This window comes from Podarcis bocagei, assembly GCF_964188305.1.
Source record: "Podarcis bocagei genome assembly, chromosome: 15".
NCBI lineage: Eukaryota > Metazoa > Chordata > Lepidosauria > Squamata > Lacertidae > Podarcis > Podarcis bocagei.
The window spans coordinates 34,708,991-34,736,810 of NC_138141.1; the positions used below are offsets into that span (position 1 = coordinate 34,708,991).

A 27,820-nucleotide genomic window follows, 5' to 3' on the forward strand; every position below is an offset into this window, starting at 1 on the left:
TGAGAACCAAGGTACCACTGTATTCCTCCTCTAGACACTAATTCTCTGTCTTCTCCTCTTAATGATTAGTTTAGCCTTGAGGAGCTTGGAACATTTCTATCTTATGACCCATCTTTCGCCGTGGAGTGGAGAGAATAAACAAGAGGCGGTTTTATCATTGCGGGGAGGAAACTCTCATATTGACATTGCAACAGAATCTGGAAATCCCTTTCAAGGTTATGGAATCAGCCATCATGTTACACAATGGCGTTGGACGGAATGCTATTGTGGCATGTGGGTAAATAACTAAATCTCGCTGTAGCTAGAAGGTAAACATGTTTCTTTAATGGAGCACTGGCGGTTCATCGGGGGAGGGGGGGAGGCTTGCCTAAAGGTGATTCAATGCTTGATGATACGGTGTTAGACCTTTCCCTGCAGGCTTGGGCGAGGTTTGGAGAGAAACGTTTGGGAGCAGGGATGTAGCAGCGAAGTCACTGGAGGTTCTGCAGCCAGCTCACCAGAAACAGGATGGGGGGGGCAGAAGGGGGGCAGAAACATCAGTGCATGCTGCTTGCTTTTGTGGATACTGACAATGTGTCACAGATGAGCTCAGTCGATATTCAGCTTGCATGTTTGGATAGCAGATACAAGTGGGGCCAACCCGCACCAAGAGACAGGTGCGGAGGTTTGAGTGTTGGACAAGGACCTAGGAGACCAGAGTTCAAAATTCCAGTCAGCGCCTGTCCTGTAGCTTCCTGCTGAAATCTGGTCACTTTTCACACCCTGAATCTCCCAGGGTTGGGGGTTTTTTTTGGTCCTACTTTTGTTGTACAATAACGCAAGAGTGTTCCCGCAATGGCAATAATGTCACTTTTGCACTGTACATTTAAAGCATGATGAAACCACTTTAAATGGTCCTGGCTTCCCCCACCACATCCTGGGAGCTGTGCTTTGTTAAAAGGTGCAGAGAGTTGTTAAAGGTAAAGGTAAAGGGACCCCTGACCATTAGGTCCAGTCGGGGACGGCTCTGGGGTTGCGGCACTCATCTCACTTTATTGGCCGAGGGAGCCAGCGTACAGCTTCCGGGTCATGTGGCCAGCAGGGCTAAGCTGCTTCTGGAGAACCAGAGCAGTGCATGGAAATGCTGTTTACCTTCCCGCCGGAGCGGTACCTATTTATCTACTTGCACTTCATGCTTTCAAACTGCTAGGTTGGCAGGAGCAGGGACCGAGCAAAGGGAGCTCATCCTGTCATGGGGATTTGAACCGCCGACCTTCTGATCGGCAAGTCCAAGGCTCTATGGTTTAACCCACAGCGCCACACAACGTGTTAGGGAAGCCCTATAATCTTCCTCGGAGAACTGCATTTTCCAGAGCTCCCTTCGAATGGGAATTGATTGTAAAACCACCCCGGAAATTGTAGCTCAGTGAGAGCAATATGGGGTGCCCTAACAATGCTCAGCACCAACGTATCACAAACGACAGCTCCCAGAATTCTTTTGGGTTAGCCATGGATGTTTATTAGGAGTGCCTGGCATGCTCTGGTCCATGGAGTCACGAAGAGTCAGACACGACTAAATGACTAAACAACAACAACATGGATGTTTATAGTGGTATCATGGTATACATATGGTGTGAATTTGGCCTAATATTTGGGAAGCATCACAGAGCAACTAAAAGCTCAGAATGATACGTGGATGGTGCAGTAAAAAAATCTCCACTAATGCATCATTATTGGGTCAGTGATGTGCTGCAGAATATACCCGCAAGACTGCTCCAGTCTAGATGGGTTTTCCAGAAATATGTGGTTAAGCCTGTTCAGTATTGCAGGATTGCCACTTTGGGCAGTGGTTGTTATGCAAGGGCTGTTGGGAACCAGTCCCAGCCGTGTATGACTGAGGAGCCTGAAATTTCACATCACTTCCACTTACTGTGGCTTTTATGTGCTTCTGCGTGGGATCCCAGCCAACACCCGGTATGCAAAATGAGGAAACTGTCAGTTGCATGCAAATGTTGACAATGCTTCACACGGTTGGTGAATATTCAGAGTTTTAGAGTTATGGTAATGAAAACAGAGCAGATAATATTAGGGGATTTCCTCCACCTCCACCACCTTTGTGAGCCACACGTCTGATGAAAGCAGTACTTAGCAGTGATACCTTATGGAATTCTCATTCCGCTAGTCCCTAAGATGTCATAGTATTTTTTTGAACTTTTTACGTATTTGTTCCTAAATTTCTGGTTTAATACAATGTAAAGCTGGGGAGCAGAGGAATAAAGGTGCATACCGTGCCCAAATAGTTTTAAATCACATGTATTTGTAGACTGCACCGGGGTTTTGTTTTTTAAAGGATACAAGAGACTTTTCTTCTTCTCCTCAGAACAATCTAGTGACACCTGGTGGCCTGTTGTATAATGGACTCAAAAACGATTGCAGATAGGAGGGACAGAGAGCCATGGCTGATTTCTGCTGGAATCCAATACTGTGGCCACAGGAGAAGCAAGAACCTCTTGGAGTGTTAATGCTGCGAGGTGCTGGGAAGTCGAATGATGTACTGTAGAAGGATAATGAAGAATGGATGTACTAATTTACTGTAAAAGCATTTAAAAACCAAATATCAAGTAGTCTCACCGAATCATGGAATTGGAAGGGACCACAACAGTCATCTGGTTCAGGCATAGACGAACTCCGGCCCTCCAGATGTTTGGGACTACAATTCCCATCATCCCTAGCTAACAGGACCAGTGGTCAAGGATGATGGGAATTGTAGTTCTAAACATCTGGAGGGCCAGAGTTTGCCTATGCCTGATCTAGTCTAACCCCCTGCAATGCAGGAATCTCAACTGACGCATCCATGACAGATGGCCACCCAACGTCTGCTTAGAAACCTTCAAGGAAGGAGAGTCCACCACCTCCCGAAGGAGCCCGTTCCACCGTTGAACAGCTCTCATCGTCAGAAAGTTCTTCCTGGCATTTTGTTGGAATCTCCTTTCTTGTAACTTGAACACATTGGTTTGGATCCTACCCTCTGAAGCAGGAGGAAACAAGCTTGCTCCCTCCTCCATGTGAGTTTGGATTTGATATCCCACTTTATCACTACCTGAAGGAGTCTCAAAGCGGCTAACATTCTCCTTTCCCTTCCTCCCCCACAACAAACACTCTGTGAGGTGAGTGGGGCTGAGAGACTTCAGAGAAGTGTGACTGGCCCAAGGTCACCCAGCAGCTGCATGTGGAGGAGCGGAGACGCGAACCCGGTTCCCCAGATTACGAGACTACCGCTCTTAACCACTACACCACACTGACAGCCCTTTCGATATTTGAAGATGGCTATCTTATCTCTCCTCAGTTTCCTCTTTACATTCTGAACCATTGGTGGAGTATCCAAATACCGCCTTCCCACAGCACTCTCCCTGTGGCATTCCAGCAGACCCAAAGAACTATTCAGACTTAGCTGCACCCAGAGTGAACCCCGCCCCACCCCACTGAATGACAAGTCATGGCATATCGGCTGGATCCAGCACACCTGACGTCATCAAACGGTGCCAGTCCTTAGCATGAACAGGTGGGGGCAGAACCGATAAATAGTGTTGTGTCTTTGCAGATTATAATTATAATATATTATTTATTATTTATACCCCGCTCATCTGGCTGGGCTTCCCCAGCCACTCTGGGCGGCTTTCAACAAAATATTAAAATACAGTAATGCATCAAACGTTAAAAGCTTCCCTAAACAGGGCTGCCTTCAGATGTCTTCTAAAAGTCTGGTACAGTGGTACTTCGGGTTACATACGCTTCAGGTTACATACGCTTCAGGTTTCAGACTCTGCTAACCCAGAAATAGTGCTTCAGGTTAAGTACTTTGCTTCAGGATGAGAACAGAAACCGTGCTCTGGTGGCACAGCGGCAGCGGGAGGCCCCATTAGCTAAAGTGGTGCTTCAGGTTAAGAACAGTTTCAGGTTAAGAACGGACCTCTGGAACGAATTAAGTACTTAACCCAAGGTACCACTGTAGTTGTTTTTCTCTTTGACATCTGGTGGGAGGGCGTTCCACAGGGCGGGCGCCACTACTGAGAAGGCCCTCTGCCTGGTTCCCTGTAACTTGGCTTCTCGCAGTGAGGGAACAGTCAGAAGGCCCTCGGCGCTGGACCTCAGTGTCCGGGCAGAACGATGGAGGCGGAGACACTCCTTCAGATCTTCTCTAACTTCCAGTTTGGCATTTCCATCACTGGGGAAGCAGCAACAGCCCTACCTGTTAGCCAATCTTTTTGGCAGTTTGAGTCAGGAAGCTTGCTTCACAGACCTTCCCTCCTGCGCTCTCCTCGCCTGCAGTTTTGGGCATTAAGCAGCTACAAGCCGAAGCTGATTCAGAGCAGTCTGCCCCACATTGTTCCCCTAAGAGGCACAAGTTAAACTGTGGAACTCACTTCCTCAGGAGGCAGTGATGCCGTCAACTTGGATAGCTTTAAAAGAGGATTAGACAAATTCCTGGAGGATGGCAATGCTTCGCCTCCTTAGTCAGAGGCAACAGTGATTTTGAATACCAATTGCTGGAAACCGCAGGAGGGGAGAGGGCTCTTGAGTTCGAATCCTGCTTCTGGGCTTCCCACAGGCATCTGGCTGGCCACTGTGAGAACAGGATGCTGGACTAGGACATTGGCCTGATCCAGCATAACTTTTCTTACTTTTTTTGCATTCTTTTTTTTTGGGGGGGGGGACTATTTTATTAGTTGAATATGAGAACAACATATAATCAAATACAAGCAATAAAATACAGTTTTCCCCTAACCCCCCCCCAAAAAAACCAGTCCCAACTACGTCTAGGTAATTACATTAGTAATCTAATCAAATGAAAATTTATTTCTACAGTTGTTGGTTTAAAAAATATCATTCCACATGCTCCCATGTGTCTTAGGTGGTTTAAATGCATGTTCTTTCTTTGATGCATATGTAATAAAGGAGGACCACGTTATGTAAAAGTTATGTAGTTTCTCACGTTGTTTTCTTTCCCTTAACTTTTCCATCAAAATTAATTCCCAGACATAAGCATACCAAACTTCATATAGGTTCACGTTTTTGTTTTCGTGGGATGAATATATTTGATTGAAAAGCAGCTTTTTATTTTTTTTAAAAAAACAACACCTTTAATTGTCTTATGCTACTGCAAGGCTAAGCACATTGATGCATGCTTAAGTCCTGTCGAAACGAATGGAATATAAGAGTTTATTCTGGGTTAAATTCCAGGTTAGGACAGCGGCTTTCTGTAGACAGAAAACTGGCATTTGGCTTCCTAAATTACGAGTCCATCAGTGAAGATGAAGACTGCTTTCATTTTGTCCGCTTGTCAAAGAAAAAGATGGATTTTCATAGACACATATCAACACAGGCATTTTTTTATTTAAAAAAGGGTTGAAATTTTGTCGAAACATCAGGAAAAACTCCCTGCTGTCACAAGCTGTTGGCAGTGGGACAGACCCCCTTGGAAGGAGGTGGCCCCTCCATTTGTTAGAAGTTTTAAAGCAGGGGTTTTAAAATGGGCACTTCTCAGGGATGCTGAAGCAGCAAATGTCCTGCACTGGCAGGGGGTGGACTAGATGGCATCTGAGGGCCTTTTCAGCTTTATGGCTCCATCTGCAGTATACATTTAAAGCAGGTTCATTTATTGTTTGGGGGGCTTCAAATTATCGTTTTTTGTCTGTAAGATGCCCCATGTCTAAAATGCCCCCTATTTTGGGGGACTCAGATTTAAGAAAATGGGGGAATGTATCCATGTATCAGACGCCCCCTAATTTTTGACATTAATTTTAAGGGGGAAAACCTAGTCTTATACGCGAAAAAACACGGTAGGTGGCGTTTGAAAACCGGATCAAATTTCTCTGCCACCTTTGGTCGCACCATGGAGGTGGACTCCCAGTCGAAAAAAGGAGTGTCTTAAATTAATCTTGCACACATTTCTCTCTCTCCTTGCCTTACAAGGTCAAGTGGTTTCCTGCTGTCGTGTGGGAGAAGAGACCTGGCTTTTCTCTGCAAATGTGCAACCTTCTCGAGAGGGGGAAGCTCAGAGCTTTTGTGGCTGGCTTTACGAGTGGCTTTCGTTTGCAGGAAATGACCGTGCAGAGTGAAGTTCCTCATAATGAAGGAGCTCGGAATCGGCTTCACATCTTGCCTGTCCTTTGATTAGCAGAGTTGGTCCAGGGCCATGAATGAGCTGGTGGCCCCGGGACTGCCACCTCAGTCTCCCATAGCCTTGAAGGGTTACGGAGTCATTGAATTCGGCGAAGACGACCAGGGAGCGAGGAGTCCCCCGGCCAGAAGGTCTTACATCGTCATTGCAGTGCTGTGCTACCTTAACCTGGTGAATTACATGGACTGGTTTCTTGTCCCAGGTAAGATGACTCCCCTCTTTCTGGGGTCCATTCCCTGAAAGATAGCTGTGTTAATACTGCTTTTCAAGAGGTCCGGAGAGTGGCAACATGAGAACGGGGCCTTCTTTGCAGTGGCTCCCCGTCTGTGGAATGCTGTCCCCAGTGAAGCTCACCTGGCGCCTTCATTACACACCTTTAGGTGCCAGGCAAAAACGTTCCTTTTTAACCAGGCCTTTGGTTGATCTTATTGACATCCAACACATTTTTAGAATATGGCTTTTGGGGGGGGTTGTTACTGGTTTACTGCTTTTGGTTTGATTTTATATGTTGTGGTCTTGTGAACCTCTCTGAGACCTCCAGATATAGGGTGGTGTATAAGTTGAAATAATAATAATAATAATAATAATAATAATAATAATAATAATAATAATAATAATAATAATAATAATAATAATAATATTTTTTAACAGCACTATTTTTTAACAGACTCCAGACCCTCCAAGTGTCCTTATTTTCCAGGGACAGTCCTGGATTTACAGAAGCTGTTCCAGTTTCTGAATTGATCCCAGAATGTCCCACTTTTCCTTAGGATGTCCCTATTTTCATCGCAGAAATGTTGGAGGGTATGGAGTTATGCGACCGCCTGAGCCAAGGAGATTAGCAACTATACAACCTTTGGAAGAATATCTGTGTAGTTTTATTATGTTTTTACGTATTTTGGAAGCCGCCTAGAGTGGCTGGGGCAACCCAGGCTGATGGGCAGGGTATAAATAATAAAATGATGATGGTGATGAAGGTGACGATGATGGACTAGGATGTTCCTATTTTCGTCAGAGAAACGTTGGAGGGTATCAGACTCCCCCACAAGGAAATGTGACAGCGTATTGGACTATTTAGTTTAGAGAGAAGGCAAGCGAGAGGCGACATGATCGACGTTTAGATAATTACGCCTGGCATGGAGAGAGTGGAAAGAGGAAGGTTTTTCTCCCTTACACCATACACATGGGAACTTGTGGGCGTCGAGCGAAGCTGAGTGTTGAAAGAAAGCACTTCTTCATGCGGCGAGGGCCACCAGCCTGGTGGCTTTAAAAGAGGATTAATGGAGGATAAGACATCTATGAGCCACAATGGCTCTGCTCCCACAGCTGGAGGCAGCCATGCTTCTGAATACTCATTGCAGGAAACCACAGGAGGGGAGAGGGGCTCTTCTTTTCGAATCCTGCTTGTGGGTTTACCACAGGAATCTGGTTGGCCACAGTGAGAACAGGATGGTGGACATAATAATAATAATAATAATAATAATAATAATAATAATAAAATAAAAAAAAATAAAAATAAAAATAAAAAAATAAAAAAAATAAAAAAAATTATTTATACCCCGCCCTCCCCGGCTCAGATAGGGGAAAAAACCAAAAACCAATTTAAAATACAGTTTAAAATGCAATTTAAAATGCAGCCTCATTTTAAAAGTAGCCCATAGATCAAAACCCTAAGGGGAGGGAAACATAAAGGTCAGACTGAGTCCAAACCAAAGGCCAGGTGGAACAGCTCTGTCTTGCAGGCCCTGCAGAAAGATGTCAAGTCCCGCAGGGCCCTAGTCTCTTGTGACAGAGCGTTCCACCAAGTCGGGGCCAGTACTGAAAAGGCCCTGGCCCTAGTTGAGACCAATCTCACCACCTTGCGACTTGGGACCTCCAAAATGTTGTCCTTAAGGTCCTCCACGGGGCACACCAGGAGAGGCGGTCCCGTAGGTACGTGTGTCCTAGATGGGGTCACTGGCCTGATCTAGCGGAGGTTCTTCTTATGTTTTTAAAATGCAACAAAATGATAAGAGCTGGAGCTCTGTGAGGGGTAAACCACAAGCCCAGAATTCTTTGAGAGGGAAATGTGCTTCCAATGTGCATTCAAGGCATAGTCGTACGCAGCCACAGTTCCCGTTCGGTATGACATGCCAGACAACACCTGTTGGCCTCCAGGTTTTGTCCTGGATTTCCAGAGTCCTGCCCACTGCCCCCATATCCAAGGGGCTTGCATTTTTAAACCCAAAGTTCACAGCCTCTGATGTCCCCAACAAAGAATCAATGCTTTTTTGGGCTTGCCAGTTCTGCAAAATGGAAAGGCAGGCTCCTTTCCTTTTCCACCCTTTGGTTGTATAGCATCTTCCATCTAAATGTCAACGAAGAGCAGGGCACAGATTCTCAGAGGGTTTCCCCTGTTAGGTTATCGACAGATTAAGGTAAGCTTCATAAGAGCTCAAGTAAAAGCAAAGTGAGATGGGTGATCCCTGCTTCTCTGCAAGCAAATAATAATAATAATAATAATAATAATAATAATAATAATAATAATAATAATAATTTGATTTATACCCTGCCCCCCCCCGGCCAGAGCTGGGCTCAGGGCAGCTAACACCAGTAAAATTACAGTAAAAACATAATGGGGGGGGGGGACCACCAATTTAAAATACAGGTTAAAATGCAATTAAAAACGCGGCCTCATTTTAAAAGTAGCCCATAGATCAAAACTCTAAGGGGAGGGAAACATAAGGGTCAGACTGAGTCCAAACCAAAGGCCAGGTGGAACAGCTCTGTCTTGCAGGCCCTGCGGAAAGATGTCAAGTCCCGCAGGGCCCTAGTCTCTTGTGACAGAGCGTTCCACCAAGTCGGGGCCAGTACTGAAAAGGCCCTGACCCTAGTTGAGACAAGTAGTACAACGAGTAGTAAAGGCAGCTTTGCATAACCTGAGCTGCTAGATCAAAGCAGCACTCCTTTGCTAAACCTCTGCTTCCCCTTCCCACAAGCTGGGGCAAGGGGATAGAGCCTATCATGTCATAGGAGCAGACTTGGATTTTACCCAGCCATGGGAGAACTTAGGCCAATCTAACCTAACTCAAAGGATAAAATGCAGGGTGGGTGACCATGCTTGCTCTCTTGGAGACAGGGTAGGATAACAAACAAACATTAAGAAGTCAAAATTAATCCTATCGCTGTAACATTGTGGTTGTAATGGATTTTTGCTGTGTTACAGGGGTGCTTCAACATGTACAGACCTACTTCAAACTACGAGACAGCAGCGCAGGCTTGTTACACACAGGTAAAACCACGTTAATACAATGGTATTCTCCTTTGTTGCTTTCAGCATGTGTATGATCATAACTGGGACTCGGGTGGCGCTGTGGGTTAAACCACAGAGCCTAGGACTTGCCGATCAGAAGGTCAGTGGTTTGAATCCCCGTGACGGGGTGAGCTCCCGTTGCTCGGTCTCTGCTCCTGCCAACCTAGCAGTTTGAAAACATGATGTACAAGTAGATAAATAGGTACCGCTCTGGGCGGAAGGTAACCGTTATTTCCATGTGCTGCTCTGGTTCGCCAGAAGTGGCTTAGTCATGCTGGCCACATGACCCGGAAGCTGTATGCCAGCTCCCTCGGCCAATAAAGCGAGATGAGCGCTGCAACCCCAGAGTCGGTCACGACTGGACCTAATGGTCAGGGGTCCCTTTACCTTTTTATGATCATAATCAATTATCTCTCCCCCCCGCCCCCCGATCACTACTGCTTTTACCTTGCATTTGCCTTGCATTGAAATGAATGGGGCAGAGCGATATAATTAATTATGTAAATTACGCGAGTTGCATGATTTCACCACAGCGGACAGTGAGACAAATGGCGTCATTTTTGTCAGATGGCAAACTGCAGCAGAAAGGTAACAGCGCTGTGTGCAATGAATACAGGGTGGGGTGGGTGGATGTAATGATGTCTTGTTACATTACTGCAAGGGCGAGGAGAGAGTCCCGTTTCAGTCCCTGGGGAGCAACTGCCAACCATTGCAGACAGTACAGAGATAGATGGACCAATGGTCTGACTCTGCATAAGGCAGCCTTCTAGAAAGAAATTCAAAATAGCGTTCTAAGAATACTGGAATTTTGTGCTATGCAAAAACCATACAAAATAAGATCTGCCTGTCGGTTAACATTTCTCAGGAAGCTGGATTTCGCACCCAACACCACATCCTGTGTTTTATTCTCTGCCCTCCCTGTGAAATTGTGGCATTTTGACAGACCTGTGCAGGCAACCTTCCCAAGTGACCGGTCTGTTATAACACATCCTCTCATGTTCCCTTAGCCTTCTGGTCTCTGTTTCTTAAAAATAAAATAAAGGTCTGCTTCACATTCAAATAAATAAACACATTACTCTATATAGAAAACTAGCCTGCCAAGAATGAAGCCAAGACTGTCCTGACAAGCTAGTTTTCTTCAGTGCAGGGACTTTAATAATCATCATCATCATCATTCAATCAAAAAAGGTATCTGAGGAGGTTAAGTTACAGTTTTGCTGCAGCTTTGTGAAAGCGAAGTCAAAAATTGCTTTCAAAATGAATTTTATGTGTGTGTGAATCTGGAACTGTGTGTGAAAAAATAATAGAAATAATAATACAATGAGTGTAATCGGAAGTCAAATGTGTTTATTTTTATTTTTTTTCTTTCTTCTAATTCTTTCTTTAAATCTCTTCCCCCTTTCTTCTTTTTCTTTCTACCTTCTTCTTCTTTTTGTCCTTTTCTTTTTGATCTGCTAAGAAAGAGATAAAGAGATAAAAGTTAAATATGAAAATTTGAGCAAGCTAAAGTGATGTTCTGCAATTTTTCAACTACTGTTAAAGATGGTCAGTTGTAATGAACTGATGTAGTAGTTATTGTGGATTTTCTTTTTGTTATTGTTGAATCTTAAATCAAGTATTAAACACACAAACACAAAAATGGATTTTATGTGTGTGTGTGAATAGGTCTTGCCTGTGGCAAGGGTGGTCCATATTCTATCATAGGGCTTAAAAAATGAGAGGGGGTTCCTTTGTTGTGTTTCAAACAACAGGGAGCACCTGTTTCGGGCCAGTTCAAGGTTAGTGAGACATAACTTCAGTTATGCTTGTTTTTCTATATACTTGGTTGTTTTATTTCTAAAAGTGCGTTCCACCAATTAATCTGGAGCAGAACTTGGAACCAGCCTGTAATTTCCTGGATTCTGCCCTGCCACACAGATTTCTTTTTAAAAATTGGTGTTAGACTGGCTGTTTTCCAGCCCCCTGGTGTGGAGGCCACGCTTAGGGACAAATTATCTGTTTTTTGTTAGAAGATCAGCACATCCATGTGGGAGTTCTTCTTCAGAACTCTCAAGTTCATGCCATTCAAACCTGGCTCGTTTATAATTTGTTGTTATTGTTGTTGTTGCTGCTGCTGCTATACCACCCTTTATCAAGAGATCCCAGGGTGGTGTACAACATTAAGAACACATTTACAAAGCACAATCATAAAATGATTTTTAAAAAGCATAATAATAAAATAATCATAATAACAGTCCCTCCCACAGCTTTAACAAGGACATGGATTATTTAACAGCCAAAGGCCTGGGTAAAGAGGAATGTTTTTGCCTGGTGCCTAAAGACATGTAATGTTGGTGCCAGGTGAGCCTTCCTGGGGAAAATACTCCACAAATGGGGAGCCACCACCAAAAAGGCCCATTCTGGTGTTGCCACCCTCTGGACCTCTCACGGACGAGGCGCACAAAGAAGGGCCTCTGTTGATGATTAAAGGTTGAGGATTGGTTCCTATGGGGAGAGGCATCCTTGAGGTATTGATGTCCTGAGCCATGTAATAAAGCCTAAACTTTACCTTTCCTCACCTCTATTTGCCTCGTTTCTTCAGCCCCTCTTTGTGAAAAAGTCCAGTTTAGGTCGAGGTATCTGCACTACCCTGAATTCTGTGGACCTCATGTCTGGCTTGGGAGTTTCAAGGAGGAATTGCCACTACAGTATGAGGAAACAGGGTACTAGGCTAGATTGGCCTTTGGTCAGATCCAGCAGTGGGCTTTTATGTTTTTAATCAAAACAAAGATTCTTAAAATATGCTTCTGTTTTGCTAAATTCATCTTGAATATAGCCAAGAGTGACACCCACACTCTGGGTAGACCCAAGTTCAAATCCCGGGGAGTTTACTGGGAGACCCTAGACCAGTCAGTCTCAGCCTAGCCTATCTCATAGGTATGAGTTACTCGTGCGTAAACTGGTGCCTTTCTCGGCTAATTTGCCTTGTTAAACCTTTCTGACTGCGCAGCCCCTTCTCATAGTGGCTGCCTAATCGCTGGCAGCATCCGTCAGTGGGCGTTTCTTGAACCTCTTCCAGCATAAAAGTTGTTTGACGCCCAGTCTCCACCTTCTCTCACTGCGCGGGAGTCTTCTGCGCAGGGAAGGCGTGGGCAGCGGAGGACCTGGGCTCTCCTCACTGATGTCCAGTGAAGAGTCCTGGAGCCCTCTCTCCGATTCCCCCATCAGCCCCCCTTTATCCCTGGTGTTGCGCTGAATGGCTTCCCCCTCTACTGGGCTGTTTCTCCCCCTGTTGCTGGGTCCTTCTTCCGCATCATCAGAGAGCCTCCCCTTCGCCTCTCGCTCTGATGTCAGTTCCCTGACAAATGAGGATAAAATGTGTGTGCTTATGGCAAATCTTAGATCTTTGGTAGAAGGATGGTGAAGTGTGGGAACATAACAGATGGGGTGGACACTGGGATAGCTCAGTCGGTAGAGCATGGGACTCTGGGGGCCATGGGTTTGAGCTCCCCATCGGGCAAAAGATTCTTACATTGCAGCAAGTTCGACCCTTGAGGCCCCTTCCAGCTCTTAAGATTCTATGAATTGAAGAAAAGTGAAATAATGTGATAAATACACTGAAATGGAAGCCCTGGTGAACACCCACACAGCTGTCAACATTCATCACTCCTCTTGCTTCTTTCCACAACAGTTTTTATTATCTGTTTCTTGGTGGCGGCCCCTCTTTTTGGATATCTCGGTGACAGATACAACCGCAAAATCATCCTGAGTGCTGGGGTAATCCTCTGGTCAGGCGTTACCCTTGCCAGCTCATTCATCCCAGAATGGGTAAGTGTCAATTATTTGGGGTTTTTGGGGGTGGAGGTTTGTCTGCATGAATAGATGTTCCATTTTGGGAAAGATACACCTCCTAGTGGCGTTCGAATGTTCAGCAAACCCAAGCTGGTTCAATGAGCTGAGGCTCATCTATTACAAATGCGAAGGGGTGGGGGGGAGGAAACATATTTTTTAAATTAGCTAATGCTTCCCCCCCCCAAGAAAAATAGGTGCCAGAATTCACTGTGAAGTTGTTACAATAAGTCACCTTAGGGCAGCCCTGAACAGATGCCAGTTTGATAACAGCCCCATTTACTGATTGGGGAGGTGCAAAAAAACTACAGCCAGCTATCTCCTTAGCTGGTTTGGGGGTTAACCCTGGTTCTGGTATAGGTCAAATCAATGTGCCTCTTCCGCCCTCATTCTCTTAGATTCTGGCAGATGTCTAGGGCAACTTGGAAGGGCCCTCGTGCAAACGCACACATGTGCAACAGTAGAGGCCTGGCGGGAAAGCTTAAAGCCCCCTGCCACTATACAGTGGTATCTCTGGTTGCGAACGGGATCTGTTCCGGAGGCCCATTCGCAACATGAAAAGAGCACAACCCGCAGCAGCACGCCTGCGCATGCGCGTGACATCATTTTACACGTCTGCGCATGTGTGAGCGGCGAAACCCGGAAGTAACCTTTTCCAGTACTTCCGGGTCGCCGCAGGACGTAACCTGAAAGAACGTAACATGAAGCGGACGTAACATGAGGTATGACTGTACTGGAGACGGATTGAAGAGAAGGGAATACGAATTGGCTGCCCTGTAGCTTGACCAATCACGGCTAGGAGTTAGCTGGAGTCACTGGTCTTTTATAAAAGTGTAGACTTGCACAAGCTGGCCAACTTCTGTTTTGACTTGAAATGTACGTTTTGGGCTTCTCAGAAGTACATAAAGGCAAGAAGGCGGCGAGGGGAGCGCTGGCTCACAAGGGCGCCCACCTGAGAGGTGATGGAACTGCACTCCTGCATGCTCTGGCTGGAAAAAAAGAGAGCACTGGTTTGGAGAACTGTTATGTACTGAAGTTCTCACCCTGGGCCAGCAGGGGGATACTGTAGATAGTTATGCAAATGAAGGATCAAAAGTGATGTTCAGTGATTGGATAGTTTTAGAAATTTGTTACAGTTACGTTGTACTGGAGCTCTATATAAGCTGCTTATATACTCAGTTCAGTTCTGTTCTGGCATCTGAATAAACAAGAGCTGTTTGAAGAATCGCTGTGTCGTCTGATATGTTTACCCACAACTTAACAAGAACAACTCAATTTTACCTAGGCTACCAATTTAGAACGGAGGGAACTGCCCAGAGAAACTCTGAGTGATATTCTGGCCAGTAAAGGTGCAAGCTTTATGTTATAATTGTTTGCCTGGACTGGATCGTGGGCTACAGTCTATGAGACGGAAAAGAGAGTAAAGATAGGGAAATTTGTATATCTTTTAATGTCTTGTCTTCTGCTTGGCATAAGCTTCTTCTGAAGGGACAGGAGGATAAATTGAAATAAACAAATGCTATGCCAAGTGCTGGAAGGTGCTATTTAATGTGTGTCCTTTTCAATATCTTGCATGTCTCCTCCCTTTCCTCAAGATGCCCTGGTTGTTCTTCATTTCGCGGGGACTGGTGGGGGCTGGCACCGCAAGTTACTCCACGATCGCGCCCACCATCATCGCTGACCTCTTTGAGAAAGACCGCAGGACGTACATGCTCTCGCTCTTCTATATCTTCATACCAGTTGGAAGGTAGATCTCTGTTCCCCGAGACAGGTTGGAAAGGATCTGGGGCTAGGGGGCGGCACGGAAGTGGGGAAGGGGAGAAGCAGGGGCAAAAGACGTTCTGATTGGAGCCTCTTCATTTTCCTTTCGGCAAGGGGGGGGATGGATGGGCCACCCACCCCTCCATCCTTGTATTTCTTATGTTCAAACTGAAAGTGACAATCATTTTGTACCCCAAAACACCTGGGAGGAATTACCAGCAAGATCCAGGGAACTCAAGACATGCAGAACTGCAAAAACATATTTATGGGAAGAAAGGCAGTGTGAGAAACTGAGATATGAAAGCGAGGAGCTAAATGGCACCTTAAACCTAGGTTATGGGTGCAACAATGGAATGTCTGGGCTTTTTTATAACAAGAATACAAAGCTGAAAATGAATGAACTGCAGCTAAAATATTATATTCATTTTTCACATGGTCTAGTCCTTCTCTTGCTCACACCCCTAATATTCTTAAGAGGGTCTCTTCTCCAGTCTTAAGAGAGTAGCTGGAAGTGGGGAGGCAGAAAAAGGTCCTCCTTTCCTTCCACTCTGCAGTTTTAATCTGAAATCTTAGGCACAGTACTGCTCCCAGAGCTCAGAATCTTCTTGCGCTGATGAAATTCCCTGACGCAAAATGCATCTAGAACAATGGGAGTTTCGAACATTGAAGAAAGGTCTAGAGGTGCAGTGAGGCAGAACCTCTCAAACAGCCCCATGAGGACTGAGTGTGCTCAGTAGTCACAAAATGCTGACTGTTTTGGGGTGAGTTTTTTTTTTACAGGGGACACAGAAAACCAGGTTGGGTGGAATGGGAATCTGGAATGGCAGCAGTCCCCACTGCAACACTTTGTTGCAGGTCCCACTTACAACATTGACATCCCTCTTTCTTTCCTCACAGAACGCCATGTGTCATGCATGCAGGTTATCTAGGTGACCTTTCATCCATGCACTGGCCAAACCTGGACCTGCTTAACTTCAGCAAGACAGCTGCATTCAAGGCCACATTCTAGATTCTTGATTGGTTCTGACTGTTGTTTGAAGAGGATCAGTCATTGGCTGCAATTGGAAGCCACGTTTTATTGAACTGCAGAGACTCTAAACTTTTTAAACTGGAGAGGCTAGCTAAGAAGTGACCACCAAAGCTCCAACATGAAAATAGGGACGTCCTATTCCATCATCGGGTGGCACTGTGGGTTAAACCACAGAGCCTAGGACTTGCTGATCAGAAGGTTGGCGGTTCAAATCCCCGCAACGGGGTGAGCTCCCATTGCTCGGTCCCTGCTCCTGCCAACCTAGCAGTTCGAAAGCACGTCAAAGTGCTAGTAGATAAATAGGTACCACTCCGGCGGAAAGGTAAACGGCATTTCCGTGCACTGCTCTGGTTCACCAGAAGCGGCTTAGTTATGCTGGCTACATGACTCAGAAGCTGTATGCCGGCTCCCTCGGCCAATAAAGCAAGATGAGCGCCGCAACCCCAGAGTCGGCCACGACTGGACCTAATGGTCAGGGGTCCCTTTACCTTTTATTCCATCATCATCATCATCATAAACATCACCATCATTTTGTTATTTATACCCTGCCTCTCTGGCTGAGTTGCCTCAGCCACTCTGGGCGGCTTCCATCATATATTAAAACACAAAGGAACATTAAACATTTAAAAAACTTCCCTATAGAGGGCTGCCTTCAGATGTCTTCTGAAGGTTGTATAGTTCCTTATCTCCTTGGCTCAAGGGTTGCGTAACTCCAACCCCCCCAACGTTTCTCCACTGAAAATAGGGACGTCCTAAGGAAAAGCATCACGTTCCAGGGTCAAATCAGAAACCAGGGTGGCTTCGATAAATCCGGGACTGTCCCTGGAAAATAGGGAAATAGGGAAATTTGGAAGGTCTGGACCACTGGCATGGGAGGTGTGCACCCTAATTCTGAGCTGTAGCCCCTCCCCTGAAGAGCTTCTGTCTAGGCTGGTGACCTGGCAACCAAACTGGTGCTCAGTCTGTCCCCTAGTCATGCTCGGTGGTTCGAAGCAGTCAGATAAAAACGGTGCGTTTCCTTTCTCTTGCAGTGGGCTCGGTTACATCATGTCATCCGGAATGGCGTTGGCTACTGGCCACTGGAACTGGGGGTTCAGGGTGAGTCTTTTCTTGGTGGACCCCCCTTTTTGGGCAAAATGGCGGGGTTCTTCCACTCTGCACTTTATCAAGGGAGTTTCATTCAGCTGAACAAATCCGACCGCTGGCCTCAGCCCACTGTCAGCCTGTCTCGAGAAGAGGCAGAAACTGTTTGAAACACAGGATCTACCCACTCTGGAAGAATGGCAGATGAAGGTGATAGACTATATGGGACTGGCTGAAATGACTGGCAGAATCCGAGACCAGGGGAAAGAGATGGCGGAAGAAGATTGGAAGAAATTCAAAATTTATCTTAAGAAATATTGTAAAATTAATGAGTGCTAAAATGTTGAAGTTATAGAAAAAAGGGGACTACAGCTGTAAAAGATTAAGTAAAAGAAAAGAACAAGGGAAAATTAGATAAGCTTAAGGGGGAGGATTTGCTGAAACAAATTTGGAAACTGGGATGCAGAAAGGGGAGGTACAAGGAAGTCGGTGAAGTAAGGTTTAAGAAAAAAGGATTTGAAATTATACATGTTTGTTTATGTGTTTGTTTGTTTGTATTGTGTATTGTTTGTGTTTATATAAATTGTGAAAAACCAATAAAAAATTTTATAAAAAAGAAAAGAAACTGTTTGAAACAGAAGACACTAGCTTGAGATCTGCCGTGCTAAAACCAAGGGCCTGCTTTAAAAAATGATTGGCAAGAGCTTATAGGAACTCCATCTTTTCTGCCTCTATTATTATTATTATTATTATTATTATTATTATTATTAATAATAATAATAATAATAATAATATACTGCCCTATACCCAGAGGTCTCAGGGCGGTTCGCAGAATAAAATCGAAATATAAAACCACACAATGCACAATCAAAACAAAAACAACAACCCAATAACCCTTCCCCCAATAACTCCTCCTTATTGATTATCAGAATGTTGCCACTTTAATCATGGTCTTTGTTGAAAGCCCTTTTCCTGCAACACCAGCAACTGTTCCTTTCTCTGTAGGTCACCCCTTGTATGGGAGCTGTAGGCTTGGCTTTCCTCATTTTCTTGGTTCCTGAATCATCCCGGCGTGGAGCTGCAGAGCCTGCAGCTGACAAGGTCAGAGGGGATGCAACTTGGCTCAAGGACATTTCATCGCTTTGCAAAAAGTAAGTATCATTATTATTATTTGAATTTTCAGTGCCTGTATGGAATGCCAACCCTTTGCTTGGAAGTGCAGCTTTTAGCCTTAGGTAGTATAATACGCATATATAAATTCTATCTGCCATCTAAGGACAACACTGCATCCCTGATGAAGACCAGGCTCAAGTCCCCGAAACCTTATATACTTTGACAAATCTGTGCATCTTGAAGGTGCTGCAAGTTGAGCTGGATCCAGTAGAGGGCGATGTTGACTTGGAGAAATCTTCTCTAGGCCAGTGTTTCCCAAACGTTTTGGGGCAACGGCACACCTGTTTACCGGAAAAAAATCTCGCGGCACACCACCATTAAAGCCCCGCCCCGTGACGTCAGCGCGCAGCGTCACGCCGGGAGGGACGCACAAAAGTGAAAGTTTTTTCCCTTCCCCTTGCCGGGGTGGGAGGAGGCAGCAGAGCGAGGGACTGAGGGACGGCGGCAGCTGAGGCGGCGGCGGCTGTTGTGGTGGTGGCGGCGATAGCGGGCGGAGGAGGAGCCGTCGCCGGGAGTTGCTGCTGCTGCTGTTGCTGCTGCTGCCCGGACATGCCGGCCTCCTCCTCCTCCGCTGTCTCGCAAGCAACCCACCCTCCCCCCGCTTCCCCAGACCGTCTCCCCCCCCCACCGCCGTGTCCCCTACCTGTGCTGCAGCCCCACTAGCCCCAGCGTGATCACATGGGGCACGTCCAGCTCCGTGGGCCACAGGCCGGAGGCGATGCACCCGAACACGCCGCACTCCTCCCGAATCCCCAGCTCCTCGAATTCCATGGTGCCCGAGCGAACACGTGTTGTTGTCAGCGCAGCTGCTTCTGTTATTGCCGCTGCTGCCTCCTGCCGCCGCCGCCGCCTGGGTTTGGGGGGGGGCGGAGGAGGAGGAGGAGAAGGAGGCGGCGGCCTCAGAGGCGCGAGTTCCTCTCCGCGCCCACCCCTTGCGCCCGCCTCATTTACATGCATACATTACGAAGGGGCGAAATTCCCCGCCTCGGGGCTGCTCCGCGTGGTGGAGTTGGTTTCCCCACCCCAGAGGAGCAGAGCAAGAGAGGTCGCCTTCGGGGCGGGGGGGGGGCTACTTTGTATCTGCCTTTGGACACAAGTTAGCTCCCGCTCGCTCTTTCTCTCTCCCCACAAGTTAACTTTGTTTCCCTCTCTCTTTCTCTCCGCGCGCGCGCGCTTGCGCTTCTGAGAGCGAGTTTTGCCCAGTGGCTCCGAGCTGAAGAGACCGCGAAGGGCGGAGGGAGCTGGGCTTTGCGCGCGACGGAAGGGTTCTCCCCCCCCCTTATGGAAACGGGGTTTGAGGGAATAAAGGGGTGGGGAGGAGACTTCGGTTTTCGCGCGGGGGAAGGGGGCGTCGGCGGGCGCTCGCCTCAGATTGGAGAAACGCTACCAAAGGGTTGTGAGCGGGGGGGGGGTGTGTGTGTTAAAAACATCCCTCCCTCCGTGGGTGGAGGAAAGGGGGCTGGGAGGCAGGATGTGGCCCCGGCGGAGAGTTTTAGGTGGCCCAACCCCTTCCCTTTCCCAATGAGGTGGAAGCATTGGCGGGTTTCTGCAACCGCGCCCCGCCCCCTTCCGCCGTCCGTGCCCCCCCCTCCCTTCGTACGCAGCCCCAAAAGTGCCTCCGGACTCCGAACGCGCTTCTTTTTCGGGTCGCTTCCCTCTCGCGCGCTGCTCACTTGGTTTTGTTCTCTCCTAGGCGCCCGACTCGCCCGCCTCCCTCCCACGGCACACCAGCCGGTGTCTCACGGCACACTAGTGTGCCGCGGAACACCGGTTGGGAAACACTGCTCTAGGCATCCCTTGAATATTTTATGCTCAGGGCCAAGTCAGGTAGCAAACATTGTCTGCTCTGGAAGGTAAAAGACCCACGGATGGTTACGATACTGTGTGCCTTACTTGGCTAGCATGTAAAATGCTCATTTATTGTGTAGGCACTGAAATTTCAGGCTTGTGAAACACTTGCCACCCTCCCTGCTAACATATTGTCATTTCTGTGGGTTGCAATTGGCTTTCAGCAACGTCACAAGGCACTCTAAAAATTAAAAATTACCTGATTACCCAGAATGCTCTGGTGAACATGCTGGCTAGCCCCCAGAGATATCAAACATCACCTTGTCTTCCTTCTCCTTAATTAAAAGATGCATAGAGTATACTGTCAGCCATCCGGGTACTCTACAGCAGGAGGAGGGGGGTGTTTTTCAGCCCAGGGGCCACATCACTTCACAAGCAGCCTCCTGGGGGCCGCATGCCCATGGTGGGCAGAGCCAAAGGCAAGAGTGGGTGGAGCCAGAGGCCAAAATTCAACACAGAGCAACACAGCGGTGGCTGGTAGGACAGAAGGCAGGAAGCCCAACAGTAGGTGGCGCCAGAGCCCATGACAGGCAAAGCCAGCTATTTCTAGTTTTAGCCTATCCTTCTCCCTGCTGAGTTCTAGAAGGGGCAACCCTGAGGTGGAGGAGGAGGAAGGTAGTAGCTTGGGCCCACCTGCTGGGCAGGTTATAAGGAAGAAGGCAGGCAGGTGGGGGCTGACTGAGGGCAGATGGAGGTTGGTGGGGCAGACTCCACTGGAACAACAGATGTGACCCTTGCCTTTTTACAGTCAGCTGTATTCCAACCATGTAAAGGCCAGGGATATCGACACATAGATCAATTGTAGAGTTGGAAGGGACTGTGTGGGTCATCTTGTCCAATCCCCTGCAATGCAGGAATATTTTGCCCAATGTGGGGGTGGAACACAAGACCCTGAGATCAAGGGTCTCAGGCTCTGCCAATGGAGCTATCTCCATTCACCCAGACGAGCAAAGGCTATTATCACAGTTTAGTCAGCCAGAAGCACTCAAGGAAACTGCGGAACGTGGCAAGCTAAGGCTGTGGACCGGGAGGTATGGCCTGATGAAATCCTGAGGGCCAGACAGAAAGGCCTCGAGGGCCGCATTTGCCCCCCCAGGCCTGAGGTTTTCCCTCCCCCTGATATGGAGAGCAATAACAAGCCAAAATGCAAGACACCAAGGAAACTATTTAAATATGTTTCTTTTTACACCCCACCTCCTGTCAGCTGGAGTTTCTTGTGGTCCTCGCTGGGGGTGACAGCCATGTCCTTCATCGTCGGAGCTCTGGGGTTCTGGATGCCAGTGTTCCTTTCCAGAGCTCAGCTCATCCATGACGCTGTCCCTCCCTGCCAGCAGGAAGGGTCGTGTGACACCTCCAACAGGTGAGACAAGCTTCCTTTGGGAGAAGCAAACAGAGGGCATGGGGAACGCTCCATAGGAGAGATTATCTGAATATTTTTTATTTATTTTTAAGAAGAAGAAGAAGAAGAGTTTGGATTTGATATCCCGCCTTTCACTCCCTTTAAGGAGTCTCAAAGCGGCTAACATTCTCCTTTCCCTTCCTCCCCCACAACAAACACTCTGTGAGGTGAGTGGGGCTGAGAGACTTCAGAGAAGTGTGACTAGCCCAAGGTCACCCAGTGACAACAGGAGGCTGTGGCAGAGATGGATCATTGCAGAAAGAGCACACCTGTTTGATTTGTGAACCAGCCTGAGATCTATGGGTATAGGGTAGTAGGCAAATTTAATAATGAAAATAAGTAATTTCTGCCTGCCATAGCATGGTCAAAGCACAAAGATATAGTCATGTAATAATAATCATAATGACAGAGCCAATGTTTATAAGGTTATATAACCTGCTGTGGTCTTAAAAAACACACTGTCAGAGCTGCCCGAGGTCCCAGCTCACAAAGGACCAACACCAGTTCGTTGTTATATACAAAAGTCTTTATTGAAGTTCAGTTTCGCTTTCACAGCCGCAGCGTGCAGCTCTACGTCTGAAACTCTAGACCGCTGAAGCTCCGTCTGAATCTCCTCCCCCCAGACACCAGTTTAAGACTCTAGCCTTGCTCCACCTCTTCCTTTGCTCTTTCCTCCTCTGGGTCTGCCTGTCAGCTGGGGTCTCGCCCTTCCTAGACTCTTCTGACGCTGAGTCCCCTGAGTCTTCCCCCTGCCTCCGGCGGGCTTTAGGACCTGGTTCCCAATCCGGGTTTTCTGCTGTCCCGCGCGCCTGTACATTCGAACTTGGCGCGCGCGCCCAGCCGGCAACCTTCCTCCTGACCGTTACACTGCTCCTGTCACTGCTTCCCCCTTCGGGGAGGCTAGCTGGACCTGACCTCCCCTCCGTTCCCCCACTCTCCGATAGAGGCGTGGTCAGTCCTGACTCATCTTCTCCCCCTGCTGGAGGAGACGCTGGCCCTGACACATGGGACTCTTCCCCCCCACTACGCTCTGGTGGGGAAGCTGGTCCTGATCTCCCGCTGCTGCTTTGGGAGTCCCCGCTGGCCCCTTGTTTCTGGTGTGTCCCCCCTGGGACCCCCCTTGCCCTGACCATCGGCGCCTCCTTCTGGGAATCTTCTGATTCGCTGGAGAAGCTCATGGAATCTCTCGGGTCACTGTCATACTCCCCTACGCTGCCCTCAGATTCTTCCCCTTCGCTCTCCATTTCCTCTCTCCCCTGTGCCTCTGTCCCTGAACCCCTGACACACACACATATTTTTTCCTGTCCACCAGCCAGATATTTGGAGGAATAACTATTGCAACTGGCATCTTTGGAGTCATTGTTGGAGCAGAAGCTGCCAGAAGATTCAAGAAGACCAACGCAATGGCTGACCCTCTGATCTGTGCTGTGGGCTTGCTGACGTCATCTCCATCCATGTATCTGGCGATCATGCTGGCTCAGGAAAGCATTATAGCTACATATGTAAGTATGTGGCAAGAGGGGTTTTGCCTTAGCGGCTGGCCTCTCCTGAAAGACAACCTTGCCTATGGGGGAACTGGGCGTTCATGGCAGAGATACTGGCTTGGAAAGGTTTCTAGTCCTCAAGATGGCAAGACTGAAATATTGTAGGAACTGAGACAAACCTTTCTGAATTTCATATATGTGGGCAGGCAATATCACCAGGGAAGCCTGGACCGGGTTCCAGGGGCCTCCAGCATACACATCAATATACCCTATCTAGTATTCAATTTTTGGTCATTGCACTGGGTAAATCTGCACCCTGAAAGTTAGCTGCTTTTTGTTTTAAGCAGTCAAATTGTACCAGCCAAGCAGCTTGGAAACCTGAGAGGGAGGCTTCCCATAGTTGGCTGTAGCAGCTGTTGGAGCCTGCAGTAGCTGCTACTGTCACTTGGGCACTTGCTTGTTCACAAGCTCCTGCAAGCCGGTTTATGAGCAAATCTATATCCTTCTGGCAGCTCTTGCTGGCAAAAATGAAGGATCTTCCCATGTTCCTAATTTCTCTCAGCTGAAACCCAACACTGGTAATACCGCCCTCAGCTCATTGGTGGGAAGGTGGGGTCGTGTAAGGGTTGCTGGTACCCAAAACATGAACCGTTAAAAGGATGGAGAGTAGTATTTGGCCTCTATTTGGTCTTTCTGTGTGTGCAATTGCAAATCTCCAGTGCCCTGCCAACTCATGTCGTTCTCTCTACCTCTCTGTGTGCTTTCCCCCTATTTCAGATTTTCATTGCCCTTGGAGAATTTCTTTTATCCTTAAACTGGGCCATTGTGACTGACATACTGCTGGTGAGTTCAGCTGTCTTTTTCTGTCATATTGATTTTGCTGATAACCTGATACACCTATTCTTAGATCTCTGCTCTCTCTTTCTCTCTCTGTTTTCTACCTTCACATCCCTTCAGGTCCATAGCCAAAAATGTAGCGGAGACAAGAGTCACACGGGGGGTGGGGTGGGGGGGGGAAGCGGGGCATTTTAAGTTAATGTGAAATGAGTTAACATGCAATCCCATGAATATTATCCTGCTGGCACGTCCTTCCGTGTTGAGTGGGGCTTGCTCCCAGGAAAGTGTGTACTGGATTGCAGCCAAAGAGGATGTCTTCGGCTAGAGGACTGTCCCTGCAGACTGGGATGTGTGGCCACCCTCCTTGCACACCATCCAGAAGTGGTCTCTCTCTTTCAGACATTTGCAGTGCAAAGCCAGGCACACCCAGGAAATTGTGTAGTTAGTCTCTGTGGTAGGGCTGGCAGATCTGCTAGCAACCCAGGTACCAGCAGTATGTTGCTAGGAAGGCAAGGCCCACGTTAGAAGCACTGATATGGCAACCACAGCCTGCTTCCTTATGTAGGTGTTACAGCCTGCCTGGATGCAGAGGAAACATTGGAGGACTGGCTGGGGAACCCCCAAGGGAAGAAGGCTCAGAACTCGGGGACTGGTGGTGGTCAGAGGGAGAAGGAGGGAGGAGGTGTTGGAAACTGAAGAGGCAACAGGGCTGAGTGAGCAGGAAGAGTCTGTGGCAGAGAGAAGTCCGGAATCAGAGGCAGTAGCTGAAGCAGAAGAGAGAGGCCAAGAGGAGTCAGGTTGGTGCAGAGTCGCCGGTGGCTCCCCCTCCTGCTGTGACAGGCTCCCCTCCTGCCCCCCTGTTTCACAGAAGCAGAAGAGGCATGAAAAGGGTGGAGGAGAGGTTGGCTTCATGGAGGCACAGTCTCCGATTGCTTGGGGAAAGCCCTGGGGAGGAGAGGACCTAGGCAGCTGTGTGGAGGTGAGGACCTTCAGTCTCAACAACTGCTTCACAGGGGCAAGACCTGCCGGAGATGAGTTGCTGTGCTCATTAGGCCTGACACTCCTGCATCAATTGTGTTTTTTGCTGATAAAGAGTTAACCCCAACTTGCACAGTGTGATTTACTGCTGGCTCGCTCCTGGCAGTCAAGCACATCTAGCTGGTCTTTCCTATTTCCTACTTACCTTGACCACTGGGTCTTTTCCCTTTGACTTTTCAGTATGTCGTGAAACCAACATGCCAATCCACCGCACTATCTGTACAGATTTTTGTTAGTCATTTGTTTGGTGATGCCGGAAGCCCCTATCTCATTGGAATCGTAAGTTATATGGGCAGCTTTAGAGGTGGGGGTGGGCTGAATTCCCCACCCCCACCCCTTGGTGGGAAACGGTACAAAGTGATTTCATTTTACAAGCGCATAGAAATTCTTTGCACTGTGAGTGAATAGGTGCACTGTGAGTGAATAGCTTGGGGCTTCATTTCATGGCAGGTTGAAGCAGGTTCTTGATCCTGGCGATGTTCAAATGGACCAGAGGCAGAAGGCATAATCCGAGACAGGCAGGAAATCAGGCAACAGATAAGGGAACCAACCTAGGACCAGAGGCAGATAGGCAGTCGAAAGATGGTCAGCTGGACAGGTAGAGAGCTAAGTGGATGAAGACCAAAGGATCAGATGTAGGAAAGCCATCAGAGGTCCAAGACCACCCGCACCACTGCTAATATATTAGCCAATTTACTCAGACTACTAAGAAATAAAGTGAGTTTTACACAGCCAGCCAGGCTCCTGTTGGTCCCTCAAGAACCAAATGGTATTGAATAGGGTTACGGGGAGAAATTCAATACCGTTTGCATTTAAAGGAAACCTCCCTAATTTGCACTTTCAAAAACACAATTCTTCTACGCTTCAAAATTAGAAATTCTCCTTTAAACAATCATCCCCCACAAAAATACTTAGGCTAGACTTAATTTTGCAAATCAGTTCTCTGGCCAATTAATGGGCATATAATGAGGTTGAGTGTGCATAAAAACACACATATTTTTGAAGATAGCAGACAAATATGCATTACATTAGAGAAAGTACTCTGCGAAAATGTGCGTCTTAGTCAAAATTGCACAGAAGCATATGTATATTAGCAAAAATCTGTGCCAAAAAGTTAATGAATTTTCATGAGGACTTTCTTATAAAATAAATTTGCAAAGTGGAAATGTGGAGAACTGACCTTAGGACAGAAAAAAATGAGAGAAAATGACATATTTACCTATTTCCTAGATGTGGAAGAACTAAAGTCCCAGCTTTGGCCACCGGAGGGCTGGCACCAGTCAGGCCGTCAAACGCATCAGTTTATGCATCCCAGAGTTTTTGCTTCATCTGTGTTAGGGCCCAGGAAGCTTCAGGGAAGGCTGAGGTCAAGTCCAAAAGCAACCAGAGAAAACAACAGGGTCAGACTGAACGGGGTTCAAATCCCCCACTTGGCCCTGAAGCTCACTGGGTGAGCTGGCAGGGGGTCAGTCACTGCCTCTTGACCTAGCCTTCCCTGCCAGGGTTGCTGTGGGGATTAAATGGGGAGGGGGAGAACCATGGGTGCCACCTTGAGCTCCTTAGAGGAAGAGGGTGGGGCATAAATGCAAGAAGCAGAGTAAAAAATCACGTTCCCCCTCCAGATCTCCAGTGAAATCCAGAAGCGACAGGCCGGGGCTTCTTCCTACCTCACGTCCTTCCGGAGCCTGCAGTACAGCTTTGTCATATGCTGCTTTGTCGGTGCTCTTGGGGGAGGCTGCTTCCTCCTGACCGCCCTCCGGATCAAAGAAGATCGGCTGGAAGCCGCGCCTCCAGCCCCGCCGCCAGTCAAAGGTAACTCTGACCCTTGGGCTCAGCACATCTGTACTGCGAGCATCGCCCTGGCTTTGACCATCATTTTTGTGCCAGTCCGACCTTTCCAGCTCAACCGTAGAGTCATAGAATTGTAGAGTTGGAAGGGACCTCAAATGCCATCCAGTCCAACCCCCTGCAATGTGGGGATCTCAGCTAAGGCATCAATGACTGGTGGCCACTCAACCTCTGTTTAAACACCTGCAAGGAAGGAGAGTCTACAGCCTCCCGGGGCAGGGGCGGAGGAAGTGGGGTGCAGTGGGTGCGGACAGCCCCAGGTGTCATGACTGAGGAGGGTGACAAAATGCTGGGAGGCACTCACCGCGGGGCCTGCAGTGTGCCTGAGCCATGCGTCTCTCCTGGGAGAGATGCAGTGGCTTGGGCATACACAGGCTTCACGCTGCCCAAATGGTCCACCCGCTGCCTCCCCACCCCCAGCTGTAGGGCGGCTGAGTGGGAGGAGGCAGGAAGACTCCGGAGGCCCCGTGGTGCACCCTGCCCATATGGGCGGCTCACCCTGCCCTCGCCCTGCCTCTATGTGTGGTGTAGTGGTTAAGAGCGGTAGACTCGTAATCTGGGGAACCGGGTTCGCGTCTCCGCTCCTCCACATGCAGCTGCTGGGTGACCTTGGGCCAGTCACACTTCTTTGAAGTCTCTCAGCCCCACTCACCTCACAGAGTGTTTGTTGTGGGGGAGGAAGGGAAAGGAGAATGTTAGCCGCTTTGAGACTCCTTCGGGTAGTGATAAAGTGGGATATCAAATCCAAACTCTTCTTCTACTCTTCTTCTTCCTGGGCACGCAGCCCCAGGCGCCCGAGCAGCTTCCTCCGCTGCTGTCCCAGGCCAGACCATTCCACTGTCAAACAGCTCTGACTGTCAGAAATTTCTTCCTGATGTTAAATCAGCATTTCCTTCCTTGTAGCTGGAAGCCATTGGTTCGAGTCCTACACTCCAGAGAAGGAGAAAACAAGCTTGCTCCATCCTCCATGTGATACCCCTTGAGATATTTGAACGTGTCTATTGTATCTTCTCTCAGTCTTCTCTTTTCCAGGCTAAAT

The 27,820-nt window shown here is 47.8% G+C and overlaps 1 protein-coding gene across 1 annotated transcript in view; it reads left to right on the forward strand.

The window, feature by feature from the left end:
• The first annotated feature begins 242 nt into the window (after positions 1-242).
• Positions 243-27,820, forward strand: part of SPNS3 (SPNS lysolipid transporter 3, sphingosine-1-phosphate (putative)) — a 33,914-nt gene continuing 6,336 nt past the window's right edge. Inside the window, exons 1-13 of the mRNA XM_081173027.1 lie at positions 243-308; positions 3,303-3,541; positions 5,953-6,362; positions 9,366-9,431; positions 13,123-13,259; positions 14,876-15,027; positions 17,103-17,169; positions 18,160-18,305; positions 21,380-21,535; positions 22,887-23,076; positions 23,836-23,901; positions 25,114-25,212; positions 26,556-26,745. Of these exons, the coding sequence (XP_081029153.1) occupies positions 6,176-6,362; positions 9,366-9,431; positions 13,123-13,259; positions 14,876-15,027; positions 17,103-17,169; positions 18,160-18,305; positions 21,380-21,535; positions 22,887-23,076; positions 23,836-23,901; positions 25,114-25,212; positions 26,556-26,745 (1,456 nt within the window). The 5' untranslated portion in view covers positions 243-308; positions 3,303-3,541; positions 5,953-6,175. The remainder of the gene's footprint in view (positions 309-3,302; positions 3,542-5,952; positions 6,363-9,365; positions 9,432-13,122; positions 13,260-14,875; positions 15,028-17,102; positions 17,170-18,159; positions 18,306-21,379; positions 21,536-22,886; positions 23,077-23,835; positions 23,902-25,113; positions 25,213-26,555; positions 26,746-27,820) is intronic.